General features: G+C 34.5%; 1 protein-coding gene across 1 annotated transcript; it reads right to left on the minus strand.

The window, feature by feature from the left end:
• Positions 1 to 2,448: 2,448 nt before the first annotated feature.
• On the minus strand, positions 2,449 to 8,509 carry LOC123542331 (uncharacterized). Its single transcript, XM_045328140.2, has 3 exons — positions 8,355 to 8,509; positions 5,995 to 6,129; positions 2,449 to 3,677 (listed from the first exon to the last, which is right to left on the minus strand). Exons 1-3 carry the CDS (start codon positions 8,464 to 8,466, stop codon positions 3,490 to 3,492), a joined length of 435 nt encoding a protein of 144 aa, XP_045184075.2. The 5' UTR covers positions 8,467 to 8,509; the 3' UTR covers positions 2,449 to 3,489.
• Positions 8,510 to 22,023: the final 13,514 nt, after the last annotated feature.

Here is a 22,023-nt window from a genome sequence, read left to right on the forward strand (position 1 = left end):
GCTCAAAAGCCAAGTTTATACAATTCAGTAATAAAATTATATCTAGTACTCCAGTGGAAGAGTAACATCAGCAAGTTCGGTGTCCTCAAAAAGTATTTTCACATTATCAATGATGTTTCTCACAAGGTCACATATTAACAAAATATGACCGTTTTATCATATTTCCTAAAATAATATCTTTTAAGTAGCTTTGTTCTTCATCTGGATATGTATCACTTCAACTAGAGTTTTTCTCAATCAATGTTGTCACTATTGATTCATTTTTAAATGTCCAAATATTTGATCTTTATAAACACTCTGTATCATTTCGGCCATCTTTTTTATTTACCTGTCATGATTTCTCTCCATTTAATATTAATGTGTGTTCCAAGTTCAAGAAATATTGCAAAGCACTAATGGCTTGTAAAGAGAAAAAATATTTAGTGATTTATGGGCCCTACAAGATTTTCTTGCAGTATGTAGACGGGGCTTTACTTATTACCATATTGACAGCCAAGCCATATGCTTTTCCCTTGGCTCGTATTCATCAACACTTTCAAGTTTAAAACTTTTAAGCGCAAGATTCTCCATCTGGTCTGTCTGTATTATACCTGTACATATTGTGATGAAAATTTGCATAAACGTGCATTAGGCAACTCCGAACTGTAAAGAAAGTCGGACATTTTCAAAATAAGCAAATTGAATATTTGGATTTCTTGAGTTAAGGTCAACTGAAAAAATGAGGAGGCATAGTACAATATCCCACAAACAACGCCTTTTAATGTAGACTTAGTAATATGCAAATCGCTCAATGAAAATGTACGTTACTGAGATGGAATAGGCTTCAATTCACAGATACTGTTTCAGATATTTTGGACATTATTTTGTTTTTGAAAATACAAGTTTGAGTCCATTTGTTGTTGTATTCTCTAGCGAACTTGCAGGGTATCATAATTTGCAAAAGCAGCATGCTGTAATTTTAATGGGCCATAATTTTACACAGAGAATTTCCTTATAAATACATGTACATTTTAACCATATTGAAATGATGACGTTTTTTTTTTTTCACTCAGTATATTATCAAGATAGTGACCCGTGAACATATTCACCAATTTCCGTGTGATTACCTATTTTTGTTACGCAATTCGACATTCTTCGGCAGAGAGAAGTAAAAAGCGCACGTGACTTACCGTAAAACCGGGAAATGCCGAAATTACATACAGGGAATACGTAATTTGCGGACTTTGTTGTCATTACCGGCCCGTTAAATTAACCCTTACCCTGCTAAATCTTTATAATGAACTTTTCCATCTTTAAATTTGGACAGCACCATTAACTATTAAAAGGTGTGCTTACCAAACAGATACTGACTGAATGGCGAACAGTGCAGATCTTGATCAGACTGCAAGGATGTGCAGGCTGATCAAGATCTACATTGGTCGCAAAGGTAAAATCAATCACTAATTCTTCCTTCGGGTTAGGTCAGGAGACAACATATTTCATGTTACATTGGTTTATTGAAATGTACGTCATTTATTTATAGTTAAAAGTATACATATAGTAGATTATATGCAATTCTTACAAGAACATAAAATATACTTTCTTTCATAAATAAATTTCTAAAATGAAAAGTCCTACTCTTTCATTGAGAAGGCTCAGCGCGTACATGGTAAAACCTGAAGACTGCCGAAACTGCGTACGGAGAATAGGAAATTTATCAATTGTCATTATAATTTATGTCAGTTACCTTAAACTGTTGTTACTTACTGAACAGCTTTTGACATTTGCATTTCTGATCTAAATACGAAAAAGTACAGACTACATGATCTAAAATTATGGTATTTTGCAGTACAATACTATGGAGTCCCTAAGGTGACATCGAGATTTTAGGTATTATAATATTTTCTATTTCGTAATTGCGAAATACTATTTCTTTGTTATGAATTACGAAATCTTATTTCATAAAAAAGGACCGTTTGCTAAAGGTGAAGTACCAGGCCTTTTTTCATCATTTTGAGAATGCCGTGCCATCACCAGTGGAGTTGGGAAAATGCTCTCGGAAAATTGTCAGAATTGGGAAAATTTGCAAATAACCAAAATCTATGTAAAACTATTTTTGTGTAAGATATTAATGGATTGAAATTCAGTACTTGCTAAACTGTTGTTTTTATAACTAAAATATACATACAAATTAGCAAAACCATTTCAAAACAGCTAACACCCTAGAAGGTAACACTCATTTGGGAATTTCAAATTCAGAATTGGGAAAAAAGCATACTTTTTTGCTTTGGGATTACCTCCTTTTACGGGAGGTAGATTTATAGGAGAAGAAAACCGTGAGTAGTTTCAATGAACTTAAAAAGACGACTTGCTTTAATGAGATGTGTCACAATACGAATAATAAAGTATATTGTGTAACGTAGCACTTGGTCTGTGTACCTGAAGTTTGTCGTGAACACAACACATTACGACAGTTCTAACATTTTTATTTACTACGAAGAGCAATGCACAGTTAGTTATAAATGTTCAGTCTAATTTCACAAATATAATCAATTTCTGATAGATTTTTAAAACAGTTCTGTTAACAACTTTATTAACACAAGTTCTTAATTATCAATGTACTTCAGACTAGCTTTTAACATTCAGCTCATGAGAGCGGGACGACATATCCCTTAGCCCGCCACTTGGGCAGCCTCTCCCTGATCACAGAGTATATTGAGTTTATAAAGTGTTATACAGGAAAACACAGCAGACACATTATTTCACTTCCTGTCTACCTGGTAATTAAACTTGGATATTAACGAATGTTTTTTACCCCGAAGCTACTGCAAAGTTGACAAGTTTCGTCTGACTTTTGAAATGTACAGTTAAAATCTTAATTATCCGAAAGAAATACCAAAATATAAAATTATAAACCTAGGTATTACATTACAATCGTAACATCTTTTTATTATTTTTATTTTCCTTTGTTACAGATTATAGAGACAGTCTGTTTTAGAGATTTCGAGACTGGACAAACTTAAAATGGAAAACAAAAATTACCATAGTCTAGGGGCTAGTGAAGCCTTCGATATACAGACACTTGTTAAAGTGTTATGAATCACAGCAAACATGCAATTTATCGCACTGTTTATAAAGTATGATGTTACTAACACTTAAACGTATACACGGGTTTGCACGTGCATATTCGATAGCAGACAAAACTCCTTTGATAGCCTTCCAGTTCCGGAGCTACAGTTTACTTTGACCGTAACATACAAGCTGTAATCAATATGGCAACTACAACTTGCTACCTTTACACTAGGAGTACAATATGAGAAAGCTATTTTACCACGAACACGTGTACTTTTGAACGTTATAAATGAAGGCATCAAAAAGAGGTACATGTAATATCAATTGATTTAACAACAGGCAATAGAAAAATGGAAAACATATTACAGGCAACATCGTTAAATTTGAAAATGATATAATTTACAAAACACAAAAGAAGAGATGGAAGAGAAATCCACTTTACAAGCCAAATTTGTAGATAATCAAAGGGAGGGAACTTATAAAGGCAACAGTAGTGACTTTGAGTCGAGAGCTAGATCCTCCGTTACACAGATTGGAAGTACATGAACACGCCGCCACGTCATTGTCTGTCTGACAATCGTCAGTAGATGTAGTTGTGGAGCAGGACCTTGTAATAAGATCTCCCACTGTAAAATAAAAGATACGCAGCATTTTACAGGAGGGCAATCACATTTAAGAAACACTTTATAAACATTTTTCATTGCAATATATTCTGTAAGGGATTTATTTAATAAACAGCAAGATCAATAACATAAAATAAGATCCCTGTTAGAAATGCAAGTTTAATTATTTTTATGTTGGGGTTCTCAAAAACAGGATTTTCTTTCGATTTCAATATAATTTAAAGTCTTACACTTTCATTTGATGTATATGGGATATTTCAACAATCTTAACCAAAAGGCAAGTTTTAAAACAGTCTGTATCTTCAAAATTTATTGAATATACCGATCAATGATGTTAGATAAAGGGGGTATGTATAATTTTAAACACTTGTATTTGTATAACGTAACTTTTTACATGTATAATAAATTAATTCTTGCGATTCCTTAGACAACGTGTATCTATAAAATTTATGCATAATATTGGGCAACCGCCAAAACAATACCCCGTGTATTAAGCACTCGGTGAACACAAATAAGTGTAAACGATCATTTGTTAAACTTTCGAACAAATCCACCACTTTTAAATGTATTTATTTTCGTCCGTATTACACTATTATAAAGAAAGGTTTCTCGTGTTCTATTTTAAGTAACCTATATTATATAGGGCTTTACGGTTCTTTGTGGTCATTCGAGGTTTTGATGGACTACGTACATGACATATCAACCTACCCACCGACCCTTCATGCATTTGCTTAGACTAGCACCCAGACTATGATACATCTTTTTACATTTTTATGATTGAATGTAGTGAACTGAGCTAGTCTATATCCTATGTCCAATATCATAATTTTAACATCATTCCTCTGTGGAAATCTCTAAAATAGACTGGCTTTTGTCTCTATGGAATTGAATTCGACAAAAAGGGGAAAAATTTAGAAATATATCTATTATCTGTCTAGTGGCTAGTCTAGCATTTGCTTTATCAGTTAAGTACACATTTTAACCGTACTTTTTCTTTTGCAGACTGGCGATTTTTGTTTTTCTTGTTTCATGTTTAAAAGCGAGAGGTGTGCTTTGCGCAGAATTTTTTTCAAAGTGATTGTATAACACAGACCATTGACTGGAGAGCGTGGAATAGTTCTGGACTGTTTAATTAATTCGAATATCATTAATTCCAAATATGTTTTTCCAGTGTATAATGTGAGTATCTGGGAAGTCACAGGTTTTTAAAGGGGCTTTTTTGTGTGGAACTATTCTTATGTGATAGATTTTTATTGAAATGATGTATCCTGAAATGAGCCGTGCCATGACAAAACCAATATAGTGGGTTTGCGACCAGTATGGATCCAAACATGCTGTTCGCTTTTAAAGCCTAATGCAATTAGAGAAACCGTTAGCGAACAGCATGGATCCTGGTCTGAATCCATGCTGGTCGCAAACCCACTATGTTGATTTTCTCATGGCGCGGCTCAAATGTTTATAAAATACAGAGCATAGTCCGTCATACCACTCCTATATTGTGTTCAGTTGTTTTTGATTTTTTCTGCTAGAATCTGGTAGTAAAGATGTTTGGCTGAACGCAGTGAAAGAAAATATAAAGCTAGTCATTCCAAATATGATAACACGAAAAATAACTAGCTTTTATTGTATTGATGTATAATCCTATAAAAATGACGCATAAAGTATGAAAGTCGCAGTAAATGTTATACAAAACATTTCCAAATTACCAAGGTACAAAAGTTTTTGACGTTTTGTGTGAAAGAAAAAACACACATAAAAAGAAAGCCTTTCATCTTCATTTTTTTGAAGAAGCTTCCGTCACAAATTTCTTTTGCTTTAAAAAAATGTCAAGTTCTCAATGACGGTAAATTACTTTATGCCGATAGGCACCTTTAAAACTTCTATGTGTTTTTTATACACAAAATGGCTTAAATGCCAGTACATGTTGTAATTCGAAAAAAAAAAAAAGATTCAATATGTAACTTCCTATAAATTATAGGTTTTTTTTTTCTGACGCTTTTTAAGGTAAAACATCAGTATTATTGCGAAGTTAAAGTGCATGTACACAAACTGATTTTTTTTTGTTGGGTTTAGAGTTATACCGTCACAATTCAGTAGGTCATATGGCGTTTTCCCCCAACTTTTTATGATAGAGCAAGACCCTCGTTGTCTCTCCAAACATTACTTCAGGCATGGACGGGCACATGGATAAAACCACCGGCCTTCTGTAAGCCAGACGGACAGCTTCCTCACATGAAGAATTCTCTACAGTTCTAGCGAATGTTGGAACCCACATCGATGAGCATCATAAACTACTTACATATGTGTATGAAAAAAGTACCTTTGCTTTTAACGCATGCAGTGCATGCGGATGAACTTGATTCAAAGGAGGAAGATGCATCAAACGGATCACCGCAGGCCGAATTTGTAATAGAATTGCACTCATAGCACTTAAATGCTGCCGACCAGCCGAGAGCTGAAACAAGAAAAATATTTTTTTAATATGATATGAACTGAGATATTAAATCTGGCATTGAAAAGTAAAGAATCGACGGGTATATGTTCAATTTGACATGATCGGGTTAAAAAATAAAAACCATTTTATTTGGCAGAAATAGGTTGCAGCCTGAGATTTAAGAGGTGTTTAAGCTTGCTAGAGTAATTTACAAAATAAAAGACGTCCGGTTTGACACAAACAGGTTGAAGTGAAATAGTTATCTAATTTGGAACAAACGGGTTAAAGAATACGTTCTTGAGCAGAAAGAAACCTACCTTACCGGTACAAACACAGGTAGCGTGAATGGTGGGGATGGGGCACATGTCGGAGGAGGGAGTACGGGGTTACGTAAGGGATACGGACATAGGGCTCCCTTAGAAATTTTGAAATCCTACAATTCAAATGATACATTTTAGATACGAATATTTGTGACTTCACATCATCCTAGTAAAAACATTGGTATTTCCATTGAAAAGAACTGGAAGTTTTTCACAAATTATTGTTACTGCATGACACTTATGGATGTATCTCAAGGTACACATACATTTAGATCTATATTTTGTATGAAGATTTTCTAGTTTGAAGTGAACATCTGAAGATAATCGGATATCTTTGAAATAATCGAATAATCAACTTATTTTTCGGCGAATGCCGTACTAAGAACGAATTCGTGACCTTGACCGACCCATGCCACGTGACTTCAGTGTGCAAATCAGACTACTTGATAACGCATTATAGATAATTTATCAAAATTAAAGATTTATGCAACACTCTGCCTCATTGGACGAGAGTGTCTATTTGTTTCACTCTGCTGATTGTGCTACGCTGAGTGAAATGTAAACAAAGCGTTTATACTAAATGACGCTGTTCACAGTTTTAAAGCTAAGTTTCGCTCAGCATATTTAGCAAGAATATTGATATAGCTAAAAAATTATAAGTAAGTTTAATAGATATTAGTGATGGGCAAATCGGTTAGATTTGCCAACCGATTAATCGGCATAATCGGACAAGCCAACCGAATCGATTAATCGGATATAATCGGATAATCGGTTATTTTAGCTGCATATCTATAAGTTCACTTCACAGTGTATGTTTTATTTCATTACTTATCAAATGAACCACTGTCAGAGATTAAATACCCTATTTTTATTGTATCCCACCATTAACACGAGTAAGTTAACAGTGTAAAAGTAAAATATTTGTGAAGATAGTAAACTTCAAATCAGGTACTTGTCTTAATTCCACCAGGGTGCAGACAGACGGTATTAATCCTGTGACATTGTGTAATTAAGTTAAAATTATTTGGAGTAAAAACAAGTACTAACGATTTATTAATTCTAAGTTAACGATTGGAATGTTTTCAGTCCCACAAAATTAAAAATTGAAATTACATATTGCTTGCATAAATCTTACGGCATGCTATGCAAACTGCCAAACTAACGTCCAGAGTTTGTCCATCAGTAGATGACCGCGAGTTCTTTCGAGACATTGAGAGTAGCCATTTTATGCATAAGAGTAGTTTCCCCTGGCGTAACTGTCCCGTCCCAAAGAACCGTAAATACCAGAAAGAAAAGGGTTAGAAACAACTAAAATATCCATTTAGGGTGCCAAGTAATTAATCGGTCAGGGAAAAAATAAAGTCGGCGATCGCGATCATAAATGCCATGCCGACGATTATCCGTTTGTCGCCGATTGTCGGCCCATCACTAATAAATATGATAAAAACCTGTTCAAATACCAACATATATCAATTAACAGTAAGAGCTGAATACATTCTGCGTATCACATGAACAAGGGTGTGATTAGAGTCTTCTATGTAGAGAAGTGCCTTCCAGACCGCTGCTGTAATTATTCGTCGTGGAATAAACGAAACAAAATTGCACACAAACGAAACCTTTGTGAACAATTAAAAGTGAACCATTTAAATTGTTGTTAAGTGCGGCGTTTAGTATTGCTATTTGCAAAATAATAGAAAAACACGATATGTAAACCTCATAAACTTCTTGTCTTACTACAATTCGCCGACAATCTTTTTTAAAGATTTTTGTTATAGGATTAATCTTAACTTCTGCTTAAAAATCAAAACTAATGTCGTTATAAAGTTTGAAAAATTGCACATGTGTCTTAAAGTATACCATACTTCAACAATCTTTAAAGTTATTAGAGAGAGAAAAACAGTTTGAATAAACAGTCAATTTACATACCTGAAAATAAGAAGATAAAGCCAGACAAAATCATGTTTTTGCTTCTGAAATCCATTCTATTCCCTTGCAAAAGACTTGTAGAAACAGTAAAATTAGACGACAGTCGTCCCATTTATACAGGTGGATGATCACGGTTGCTTGACGACAGTCCATTCAACATGTGGTTGTCTTTAGCTTGCTCACCTGGACATGCACACACGGTACTTATACGAATGCGTCGTCTAATATATTGCAAACACGGAATTAATTCCCAGTGAAAAAGACGTTTTGAAATATCGGGGACGAATTGGAGACACGGCTTGCTGACCTGTTACAGTTAGGAGTACTGTTGCAGACAATGTTATTAAATCCGTGGTTGCCTGAGGCAGCGCTTTTCTTTTTTATCAAATGACATTTTGTGGCATATAGTTCGTCTATATGTATGATCATACATTAATACATTTATACGAAAACTAACAACTGGTTTGTCTATGTTGGAGTAATGAAACAGAAACTACACTGAATCTTTGAACTCCAAGCGTGAACTCCTTAACCCTTACCCTGCTAAATTTCTATAATGGACTGATCCATCATTCAATTTGGGCAATACCATTTATTATTCGAAGGCATATTCATTGAAAATTTGAACAGTGCAGACCATGATCAGCCTGCACGGATGTGCAGACTGATCTTGGTCTGCACTGGTCGCAAAGGCATAATCCATTGCCGGTGAAACATTAAATTTTGACCCCGTTGAAAATTGACCCCATGAGTCATTTTTCAACGGATTAATGATCAATTTTCAACGTTGAAAATCGACCCTTCCCGTTATTTAATGACCCACTCACGCGTAAAAATCTGACCTTCGTCTGAAGTTTAAAACTACGGGACTGGGTCTTGCGTTTGACAAAACGTCTCGTGGCGTTGTGGTATGAAAGGTAGTTTATTTAATAGAATCTTTTGACCTTTGTCCCCCGAGTTTTACATTAACTTTTAAATTGGGTCTGTCACATTTAAGCAACATTTTATGACATTTTTAATTATTTTGTTTATTCTGTTGGAACATTGTTAAATTGATGAAGTTAGATACCCATGAGAAATATTTTTTTTTTACAAAATATTTTTGTAATTGTCCTTTTTAATATGAAAATACTTAAATAGCGGAGTATTTCTTTTGATTTCAAATAATTTCTAGTTTTACATTTGTATTTGATAGATATTGGGATATTTCAACAATAAGAACCAAAGGACCGCGTGTAGTCTCCATGTTTATTTTTCCAACCAAAATAGGCAAAGGGAGGTAATAAAAACTTTACAAACTTGCATTTCTAATAATTTTAGGCTAAGTCGATAATTCAAGTTGATAATTTTCAATGCAAATATTTGGCATATTAAATACATTAGTTCTTATATTCATACCATTCAAAGTATATCAAATCTATGCACATGCTAAATAGGCAAGCAGGATAGGAAAGGCAAATTTTAAAATCATTCCCAGTAGATCTAACATATACTTTGCACTCAGTGTAACTGATCAGTTGTTTAAAACAAATCCATTACTTGACCAAAATCTGATTAACAACCTGCTGGCATGCGTGTTGTGTGACACATAAATTGGCAGAATTATGGACCAAACACTAACGTACATATGATGTGTGTCCTTGATCTTTAGGTAACTCACTGAACGTACGTTTCGGTTTTTTTTTTTAACATCTCTAACTTAAAATCTATTGATGAATGGTGGACACGCACGAGACCCGATCTTTAAAGCATAATACGTATATATTGAAAACATAAATTAAAAATGGGCCGTATATGATATGTCTCACAATATATAGGATCCTGGCAAACTATTTTATTTTTATTTTGTTTGTGGGGTGGGTGTGGGGGCGTCACGATCTTTAAAGCATGATACGTATATATTGAAAACATAAATTAAAAATGGGCCGTATATGATATGTCTCACAATATATAGGATCCTGGCAAACTATTTTATTTTTATTTTGTTGCGTTTAACGTCGCACCGACACAATTATAGGTCATACGGCGACTTTCCAGCTTTGATGGTGGAGGAAGACCCCAGGTGCCCCTCCGTGCATTATGTCATCACGAGCGGGCACCTGGATAGAACCACCGACCTTCCGTAAGCCAGCTGGATGGCTTAATCACATGAAGAATTCAACGCCCCGAGTGAGGCTTGAACGCACATCGGTGAGGTGCAAATGATTGAAGTCAGCGACCTTAACCACTCGGCCAAGGAGGCCCCTACTGGCAAGCTAGCCAGGAAATGGGCCATATATGTAAACTAAATGTTTATAAATCATTATCACGTTATGTTTCATAACTTGTATATAACCGAGACGAGCGCAAGAAATTAACATGGAATTTTCTGTCTCTATGTTGTTTGTTGATACCAAGTTGTTTGTCGATACCAAAGCGAGAAAAAAATATAATTAAAGAGAGAACTGTTCGTTATTTTGAATTTATTACATTAATCTTTGACCGAAGATAAACTATCAATATATTAAACTGAAATTACGCGTTTATATCGCAGCTCTTTTATCAAAATGCAGATTTTGATTTTGTGCAATAGAATAAATTAATAAATATTTCATTTGAATGAAATATTTATTGTTGCGTTGCACACAAAATTTACAATGGGTAATGGGAAATATTATAGACCGAAATTCACATTTACAATATCAATTGCAAAAAGTACAGACATGGAGCGCGTTTTCATGTGAACATGAAAAAAGGTTAATACATTCTATACTTTAAACATTTAATTAATTTTTAGATGAGCAGACATGTCTTATTATAAATTTCAATAACTTATTATCATTATATTCAAACTACATGGACAGATTCATTACAAAACTCTTAAATAAGAGTTGTGTATCATTACGCAAGTCGGTGCATAGTTCTGTATTTTTCCCGCCCACAAAGTCTCAAACAAGTGTGAACGTTCGTAAATATTCTATTCTTTTCTGATCTATAAATTGAAAATATTGAACGCTTGCTGAATTATCAAACCTGGTTATGCTAGATACAAGATACAAGAAGCTTTATTTTACGTCGGATACGATATAACAAACTAACATTAGCTCATGAGCTATTTTCCGACAAACATATATAGAACAGAGATTAACAATGATAATTAAAGCAGCTAAAAAGGAAAACATAATAATAATTAATATGCTTTAAGCATATTGAAACATATATATGGAGTAATATATTAAAGAACAGAACAGAACAGAACATTCAGTCTTTTATTCACCCAGGTACATGGTATTATAGTACAACATGGGGTTATTACAGAAAGGTAAATTAGCGTGTTATTATACCAATGTGTTTTATCTATTTCATGTCTCTCTGTGAAATATCGAAATATTAGAGCGAAGTATATCTGGTAATTTCACAGTGTATAAGAATCTATAAATGGGTAAGATTTAGTAAAAAAACAGAGAGACATGGTAATTAATTTATGCTTTTGTCAGCAAAAAGAAAAGCAATGCGCGGATGGCATGTATGATATAAAAAAAAGTGAAATAACATAATTATGTATCCAAAATTGGAAGAGAAAGAAACAGCATTTAACATGATAAGTTCAGGCAGACACTGTACATAACAATAGCAAGTACTCATTGTACCTAACAATAGCAAGTACTCATTGTACTTAACAACAGCAAATGCTATTAACAGCAATATGATTTCCACTATTAATGTTTGCAAAAAAATAGATAAAAGAAATATGTTAAGAAAATAAAAGACTATAGGCATAGCTGGGAGACACTGGTATTTATCTATTGAAGGATTTAGTTATAACAGTTATGAAACTGCACACTTTCTTCAGGATGCTTTCAGAAGTTGAGGTTAATAGGGTTTTGAAACCATAGTCGGTACTTTCGGGAATATTAATATTTCTTAAATAAGTATTTCTTTGATTTTGGAAAAAGTCGCATCTAAGCAAGTAATGCCGCTCCGAGCATATCTCCTCTCTATCGCATAAATTACATTTCCTATCCTGAAAAGCAGTCCCATCCCATCTGCCTGTTTCTATAGGGAGCCTATGGTTTGCTGTGCGGAATTTAGACAGTGTAATACAATCTCTCATCGGCAAAATTTTAAAATATTTTTCGATTTCCGGGCTTTCTTTAAAACTGCTATAAATTAAACCTTTATTTGATTGCTGTTGTTGTGCGTGCCATAACTGTTTAAATTGGTCTACAAGTGTTTGTTTGACTGATCTGTACATATATCTGTCAGTAATATTATGTTGATTTAGATTAAAACAACTAGTTTCTATGAAAGGTTTAAAGTGTCCATAAGAAAAATTAGTAATAAAGAAAATTCATGAAAACATAAAAGTAATAGTAATTATAAATATAGCTACTATTATAATTTTAAGACATAGATCTATTTAAATAAAACAAATTTAACACATTTATAGAACATAAAATTAGTAAGTATTAAAACTACCAAAAGTGGATTAGCACATAGAAACATTGACTAACTTATAGCTAAAAACAAGCATATTTACAGTTACATGCTAAGAAAATTACCTTGGAACTAAAAGGGAAACAAACAACATAAAGAGCACAAACAAAAAATATGCTGTAAATATGTTTATTTAGATTCAAGCATTACAGCTTATCATCTAGCCTGGCTCCCTGGCTGCATGGTTATTTTTTTTATATAAATACTGCAAGCAAAATAAGAAAATCTTTAGCCTCTAAAATAGTACATTTTATCTGATGGCTGAACCATACCTATGTTCGGAGCCAGGGACAATAAAAAAAAGTCAATGTAGAAACAACCTGCTGGAGTTACTTCCCTCTTAATGAATAAACATATATCTGTAGAACAAACATAGGGACGGGAGCCAGTCTATTTATCATCTTTCTCCGTAACATATTAAACAATGATTTATAGAATATACAATATTTCGAACCTTTCGAACCTTTCAAACCTGTTACATTACGATAACAAGTGACCCTGGGCGGGGCCTCTTTTCACCCCAGGGGCATAATTTGAACAATATTGGTAGAGGATCACTAGGCAATGCTACATACAAAATATCAAAGGCCTGGTCCTTGAACTTTTAGACAAGAAGATTTTACAAGTTTTCCTATATAAGTCTATGTAAAACTTGGGACCACCGGGGCAGGGCCTCTTTTCACCCAAGGGGCATAATTTGAACAATCTATATAGAGGACCATCACTCAGTTGATGTCACACTCCAAATATCAAGGCTCTACGCCTTGTGGTTTTGGACAAGAAGATTTTCAAAATTTTCCCTATATAAGTCTATGTAAACCATGTGACCCTCAGGGCGGGGCCATATTTGACCCTAGGGGGATAATTTGAACCATCTTGGTAGAAGACCACTAGATGATGCTACATACCAAATATCAAAGCCCTAGGCACTGTGGTTTAGGACAAGAAGATTTCTTAAGTTTTTCCTTCCGGTTGCCATGGCAACCAGAGTTCTGTATGGAATTCAATTCTTTGGACAATTTTGAAAGGGGGACACCTATGAAGTTTGATGTATTTCTGCCCAGTGGATTTGAAGAACATTGAGCGGACATTGAGCTAAAAACAAGTAGGAACGTTTTAAGAGTTTTTCTATGAATTCGTCTGGCTTTGCACCATTGCGCGGACGGTGTTTTGGGCATGGCACCAAACGTTCCGTTACCCTGCTTACGCGATTTCAGACTTTTATTCAGGCAAGTATTTTAACAGCTTATTTTTACTATTGTTACTGTAATACGCTTTTGTTCATTGTCCTAAATAAAGAACTCTCCAGTTTGCAGTTTCATGAAGGTTTAATATTACAAATCCGGGCGAATTTGACTGCAGACAAGTGGATTTTTAAGTGTCCGTGGACAAATTTCCACACCCCTGCCCTGTCAGTCCATGCATTCCCCAACTTTTCTCCCCTACTAACCGTCTGAAAAAAAATGTCATATTATAGTTAATAACTAGTCATAAATCTAATCCCATTTAAACAATATCAAAATATTCCATTAGAACCTTTATAAAATCTCTTAAAAGATTTGAAACAAATGCACTTTTTCTGAAACGGTGAGAGAGAGAGAGACAGAAAGAGAGAGAGAGAGAGAGAGAGAGAGAGGGTTGGTGGTGGGGGGCGCAGTTTTACTATTTTATAGACATTTTTTGATATCGAAAGTTCAATTTCTTGATCGGGTCTGATATCATAAAATCGAATTCTTGATATAAAAATGATTCTTGAGATCTAGAAATTGACTTCTTGATATCAAAAAATAGTCTCTATTTCTAGATATCAAGAAATGATTTCTTGGTATTAGGGATTATAATTCTTGATATCAAGAATTCAATTTCCTGATATCAAAAATTATAACTATTTTTTGATATCAAGAATTGATTTTCTGATATCAAGAAATTTAATTTTTGATATCAAGAATCATTTCTTGATATTAAATAAGATTTCTTTATATCAAGAAATCGAATTTTTGATATCAAGAAATGATTTTTTGATATAAAAAGTGCCTAGAAAATAGTAAAACGGCGACCCACAGAGGAGTGCCCTGAGTGAAAGCTAATTATGAATAAAATATTTACAAACAAGAGGACCAAGATGACCCTAGGTCGCTCACCTGAGTAACACACCATAACAGTGTAAACATGTTTGACCTAGTGACCTAGTTTTTGACACCACATGACCCAGAATGCAAATCATCCAAGACTTCACGATAACAAACATTTTGACCAAGTTTTATGAAGACTGAACAAAAATGTTTGTTTGTTTGTTTGTTTGTTTTGGGTTTAACGCCGTTTTTCAACAGTATTTCAGTTATGTAACGGCGGGCAGTTAACCTAACCAGTGTTCCTGGGTTCTGTACCAGTACAAACCTGTTGTGGCCCCTAGAGTGCTAACAAGCTTTTTCGTTGATTTGACCTGGTGTCCTAGCTTTTGACCCCACATGGCCAAGATAAAAACTTGTCTGAGATTTTAAAGAGACAAACATTCTGATCATGCAGCCCCTATTACATACACAAAGTGTTTCTTTGATTTGACCAGGTGACTTACTTTTTGACCCCAGATGACCCATATTCGATCTTGACCTAGATTTCATCAAGAAAATCATTTTGATCAAATTCACCGAAAATCCAGTCAAAAATGCAGCCCCTATCGTACACACACACAGTTTTTCTTTGATTTGATTGAGTAACCTGGTTTTTGACCCCACATGACCCAGTTTCAAACTTGACCAGGATTTCATTAAAATGTGGTCTCTAGAGTGTTAACAAGATTTCCCTTTGATCTAGTCTACTGACCTAGTTTTTGACCCCACATGACCCAGTTTCAAACTTGACCTAAAGATCATCAAGATAAACATTCTGTCCAAGTTTCATAAATATTGGATCATAAATGAGGGCTCTCGTGTGTAATTCAGCTTTTCCTTGGGTTTGAGCAGGTGACCTAGTTTTTTGACCCCACATGACCCAGTTTAGGACAAACAATTATCAAGATAAACAGTCTGACCAAATTTCAAGAAGATAGGGTCATAAATGTAGCCTCTAGAGTGTTAACAAGTTTTCTTTTGATTTGAACAGGTGGCCTAGTTTTTGACCCTACATGACCCAGATTCAAACCTGACCTAGAGGTCATCAAGAAAAACATTTTGAACAATTCCCATGAGTTTCAAACTTAAACTGTGGACTCTAGAGTGTTAACAAGATTTTCCTTTAATCTGGCCTAGTTTTTGACCCCACATGATCCAGTTTCAAACTTGATTAAGAAATCATCAAGACAAATATTCTGACCAAGTTTCGTAAATATTGGGTCATAATTGTAGCCTCTAAAGTGTTAACAAGGTAAATGTTGACGCACGCCGCACACCGCACGCCGACGGACGCCGAACAATGACAGGTCACAATACCTCACCTTGAGCACTTTATGCTCAGGGGAGCTAAAAAAAGACACAATAAAGGCAACTTTATGACAACTAATCATAACATTTACCTGCAATTACCTTATACACTAGTAATACAGTAGCATACTAATGACTCCGGATCTAGAGGTTACCAGACCCCTGGCCACTTCCTTTGTGGATAAAGTTCTTAACCGTAATCTGACAGCCACCTTTGTTTTACAATCTCGAATACTTCAAAGTAAACATTATTGGATACCCTTGAAAGCAAAGAATTAATTATCGGTAGACAAAAAAAAAATGAGCACCATTAAAGAAATACGAAATACTTTTATTTTATAGCTCTTTGTCACGATTAAAAGCATGCAAGATGTTAAAACAGGTAGTATGGGAAATGACAAATGCCCGTGTGGAGGCCTCCAACCTCAAAATAAAATGATGAATTTAATTTTGCCCAAAGTAAGTTATGAAGTCACCTGGTATATAATATAAACCCAATGTTTGAATGTATCAAGTAATAGTTGCCCCTCTAAACATTACTGTGTTTAAATTATAAACATGGTGATATTATATTACCCTAAATGGATATATTAAGTAAATCAAAGCACTGAGAGGACTGATGTGGGCAGTGGTTGACAGCTTCTGGTAATGGGCATGAACAGTTAGCTTAAGTTTGGTGATTCTAGTTAAACTACTTTTGATTAATAAGCATTTTCACCTTTTTTTACCAAATAACGGGGTAAAACTCTGCTTTTACTCTGTCAGTGGGGATAAAATAATATATGAGCAAAGCTAATGAGCTTATTGAAAATTTTCTGAGGTTTTGTTAATCTTACTCAAATTCTTTTTTGAATTATGAGCATTTTTTTAACAAAACAATGGGAAAACACTGCTTTTACTGGAACAAAGAACAGTAAATGTAAGCTAAGGACTATTTGATAATTATGTGATGTTTGGAGATTCTAGTTATAACAAGAGCTTGTAGAACACTTGCATGAAGTAACTGACAAGGAACAGAAATTATTTGGTCACTGCCTACTAGTTATTTGACGTTTTGACCTTAGATTAATAATTATGGGTCATTTACCAGTCTTAAATGACCTCCGTATCAAATGTGATCTTAGACCAAAGCATAATTTAATTTTCTGGCAAAAAAGTTCTATTGTCAATGTGATCTTGACCTTCGACCTACTGAACTCAAAGTCAATAGGGGTCATCTGCTGGTCATGACAAATCTCCCGATCTCATGATTTAGGCCCAAACGTTCTCCAGTTATCATCCGGAAACTGATTGGTCTACAGACCGACCAACATCTATCATCAAACAATAATATCTACAATATACCCCTCCTCCCTCGAAGATACAAGATACAAGATACAAGAAACTTTATTTAACGTCGGATATGAATTTAACAATTAACATTAGCTTAAAGCTATTTTCCGACAAACAAAGGATATAATAATAACAAAATAAAATAAAAACAGTTGTAAAGGAAAAGCACAGTCATAAAAGAGCTAGGGAAGTAACTCTGTAACAATATATATATATACATTACTGACTTTGTTACTCCCCTTCGAAGCAAATAAAGATTAATTATACATGCAGAAAAGAGGGATACAAAATAAGCAAAGTAAAATTCAGTTTATTACAAATAAGTAGATGACATATGGGTATTGTGGCAAGTGTAAGACAAAAACCCTATCAAAGTAAGTGTCCCAAAAACTACCGAAAGAAAGGTGTAGATTTGGGAAAAGGGCCTGGAGGGGTCATACACTTCGCCACACCCACATCTGTCATCTACCCTATATCACATTCATATTCTTTTTACCTCGACTGGCTACGCCAGCGGTACGGCCACTCCACACACACTGAAGCTACACCAGAAGAGGAAAAAAGAAGCAAGCAAGTTAAAACATAAAAAACACAACAACTTTCAGTACATATTTACATAAAATTAATTAAACTAAGACAAACTAAGACAGGAGCACATTATTAATAATAGGCTTTTAAAAGCACGTGCATACTAATACTAGGGAAACTAAACTAAAACTATAAGATGCAACAAAGAAATTAAAAAACGAGGCATGAAAAAGATAATACAGAAAGAAGGAGGGCAATTAATTTTCAAATTAGAAGATGCCCATGTCTCCCCCAATGTACATGTATAGTCGTAATAGGGAAGAAGTCAATAGAGGATAGGAGCGAAATACAAAGAGACACTAATAGTTGTCTGCAGTAGAGATCAGCTACTTGGCATGTCCAATTACCATATGAAGTTTCAAAATTCTGCGTCAAGTGGTTCTCAAGTAAACCGTTTTCCATGTTCAGGTCCCTGTGACCTTGATCTTTGATCGAGTGAGCCCAAAATCAACAGGGGTCATTTACTCTGCATGTCCAATCATCCTATGTAGTTTCAACATTCTGGAACAAGCGACCCTCAAGTTATTGACCCAGAAAGAGTTTTTCCATCTTCAGGCCTCTGTGACTTTTCCCTTAAGTCAAGTGACCCCAGAAACATTAAGGGTCATCTGCCCTGTAATTCCTATCATCGTGATAGAAGGTTCTGGGTCAAATGATTCTAAAGTTATTGGTTGGAAACTGTTTTCAAAGTTCGGGTTCCTGTGACCTTAACTTTTAATAAGGTCATTCAAAAACCAATAGGGGTCATCTACTCTTTCACTTCATCTTGGTAAGACAAAGTCTATTATCTTTGGCTCAAAGCATAGGTTAAGGTCACAAAGTACTTTAAATATTTTGTGTAATGGACCAAGTATCCAGGCCACCAGTTCAGTTAAGTATCTTGGTCTACTTTGGATCAGAATTCTTTCGGTGATGAAACTGCACGGTCAGTGGTTACAAAGTCAAATGCCCGGTTGAAATACTTTCATAGAAAGAGTCAGTCCTTGGATCTTCACACTAGGAAACTTTTGGTCGTGTCATGACAATGTCACTTTGACTATGTTTGTTCTTTTTGGTACCCTAGTTTGACCTAGTATTGGAAAAATAGGCTTCAGACAACCCGGAAAAAAATTGGTTCGATTTGTTTTGAATATGGATAGTAGGTCTCATGTTGGGTTAGATCAGTTCAAGACTCTTAACTGGTTATCTGTCTCAAAGAGAGTAGATCAGATAACTGTCTGTCATGTGCATAAAATAAAGTCAGACACAGCACCAGAATACCTTAAGGAGCATTTTGTACCCCTTACTCATGTTCATGACCGTTGTACCGGATCCAGAGTGTCTGCATTTCCTTCTTCCGATTCAATTGATGCTAGCTACACTTTTAGAGACACATGGCGATTTTCTTTACCAAAGGTAGGAAGCTTTGGTAGAAAATATTTTGCTTTTAATGATATTGTTCTGTGGAACAGTCTCCCTCAACATCTTAGGTGTATTGAATCTTCCCACACATTCAAGCATGCCATCAAAACCCACTTTATGGCCAGTTAATTTCATTCTAGTCCCTCTCAATTAGTATTTGAATCTTTTAATATGTTTAGTTATGAGAATCTTAGTTTAAAGATTTTTTTCTCAATGTAATTTATCATTTTATTTACTCTACTGCAGTACTGATTTCATTTTAATAATATCAATGCATTCATTTTTACAAATCAATACCTCCAATATAATAATATCAATGGTAGTTTTTAAAGTTTTGCTGACAATTTCTGTAATGAACTATAGCTATTAGTCGTGCAAATAAAAATTATTTACGTAAATATTATAAAAGGACCGTATCTTTCTCTATGAAAAATAAATAAGATAATACCTCTTCTGTTGATTTCATGCAATATATCTTTCCATAAACCCATTTCTGTGCTACAAACTTTGACGGATACACGGGTGCAATTTTATCATTCAGTATCGTATCAAATAGAACCACGCCATGAAAGTTAAATGTTTTCAGGTCCTGTCATGTGACCAAAAACAAGCTCTTTGATGTTGTTATAATAAAAAATTCCGATTAACTTTTCTAGCGGGAAATGAGTATTAATTTAAAATGTTTACAAAAGACGCAACTTGATTTTAATACAGATTATCCGGCCTTATAAGAGCTGAAATAAGACTTTCTCGAAACACATCGCAATTAGACTTAATATTCATAGATCGGTTGTATATGATATAAAAGGGTGTTTCCAATGCAAAATAATAGTGAAATTTGAAAAAAATAATTGAATTTTGACCATATTTTGAGTAGATGCGCCTATTCAGCAGCGATTTCTGGGATTAAAAAGCCAATAATTTGTCTCCAGAATGTCAGAAAATGCGCAAAATGCATCCTTCTGGTCTTATTCATGACGGAATGAATGATATTTCAGAATCCAAGTGAAAAATAATGCAAACGAGTGAAATTTTTACCAGAATATACAATAAAAGGACCATAGGGCCAAAATTTAGCCCAGTAAATTGGTAGGGGGTGGCTTCTATTAAATGTCTATATTTCTCTAAAATCTCGAAATTTCACAATGAAACTTGGCAATATGTTTGGTATTACATCTTTCTTGAAAATAGAAATGAAAATAGTGTGATATTTGATAAGAAACATTTCTTATAGGAATAAGGTCAGTAATTCGGTCGAAAATGTGCTTCCGTGGTGTAAGAAAGAAGTCCATAATAAATAGATCCTAATTTTCCAAAAAAATTTGCGCAAATTCGTGTAGAACGAGTGCTTTAATCACCATTTTTCACTACTAGAATACAATCTGCATGAAATTAGACGGTTTTCATGTTCAAACACCCCACTTGGCAAGTTTTGCAGATCGAAACCGGAAGTAGGTGTTTATTGCGCGGACGAGAGACTGGCATTTCACTAGGAACTACATAACCCCCTATTTTCTTTTCATTTTTTCGTTAATTTGTGATAGAACATCCATGAAAAATAGGTGTAGGAAAAAGTGATGTTCTCTAAAGATACGTAAAGACGACCTGAAGTTGTCGTTTTTTATATGAAACAAAGAAGGATTTGAATTACTGACCTTTAACGATGGTACTATTTTTGTAGGTTATTTATTTTGGTCATGTGATGAAGAATTGTTTTGGTCGTGTGATCAAAGCAAGCATGCTCATTTTCATATGCTTTGTTTTTGTTATAAAATATAGATTACGACAAATATGTACTTAAGCAATGCATTTTTTTTGATAAAGTTGAATCTTATAGAAGCTTTCTGAAAAATTACGTAAAATTTATGGAGGAAATGGAACCACTTGTTCTTCGGTTTCGGATAAGCGTATCGTTTGTAAATTTATGGTATAGTTAATCTGTGGTCACGCTTCGTTGCCCACAAAAATCCTAGATGACAAAAATTAGTATTACGGCAACATTGATGAACTATTTACACAACTCAGGCACGTGCCAAGGTGGGGACCATGGGGCCCGCCCCCCTCCCCCCCCCCAGCTGGCTGGCTAGTTACGAATTTTATTACTATGTGCCCATCAATTAACAAATTTATACACCAACGCTTGATTTGACAGCAATACACAGGCTAAAGAGCCATAAAACCATGTCCGGTAGTGGAAATTAGCCCCAGGCATGTTACAGGTAAATGTTTATCTGTACATGCTTCATTGATCGCTTGCTTTTTAAGGTGATGTCACTTTTTGAATTTCCGGTGAATAACAAAAAAAAACAAAGAATATTCAGTTCTTTCCAAAAACTGTTATATTATGATTCAACCAAATAGTTTCCATTGTCTTCCAGAAAGGAACAATTCTTATATCTTAATATTGAGATTTGATACCTTTATAACAGACAGTAAACTAAAACAATAGACAT

This window comes from Mercenaria mercenaria, chromosome 1 (genome assembly GCF_021730395.1).
Source record: "Mercenaria mercenaria strain notata chromosome 1, MADL_Memer_1, whole genome shotgun sequence".
Taxonomy (NCBI): Eukaryota; Metazoa; Mollusca; class Bivalvia; order Venerida; family Veneridae; genus Mercenaria; species Mercenaria mercenaria.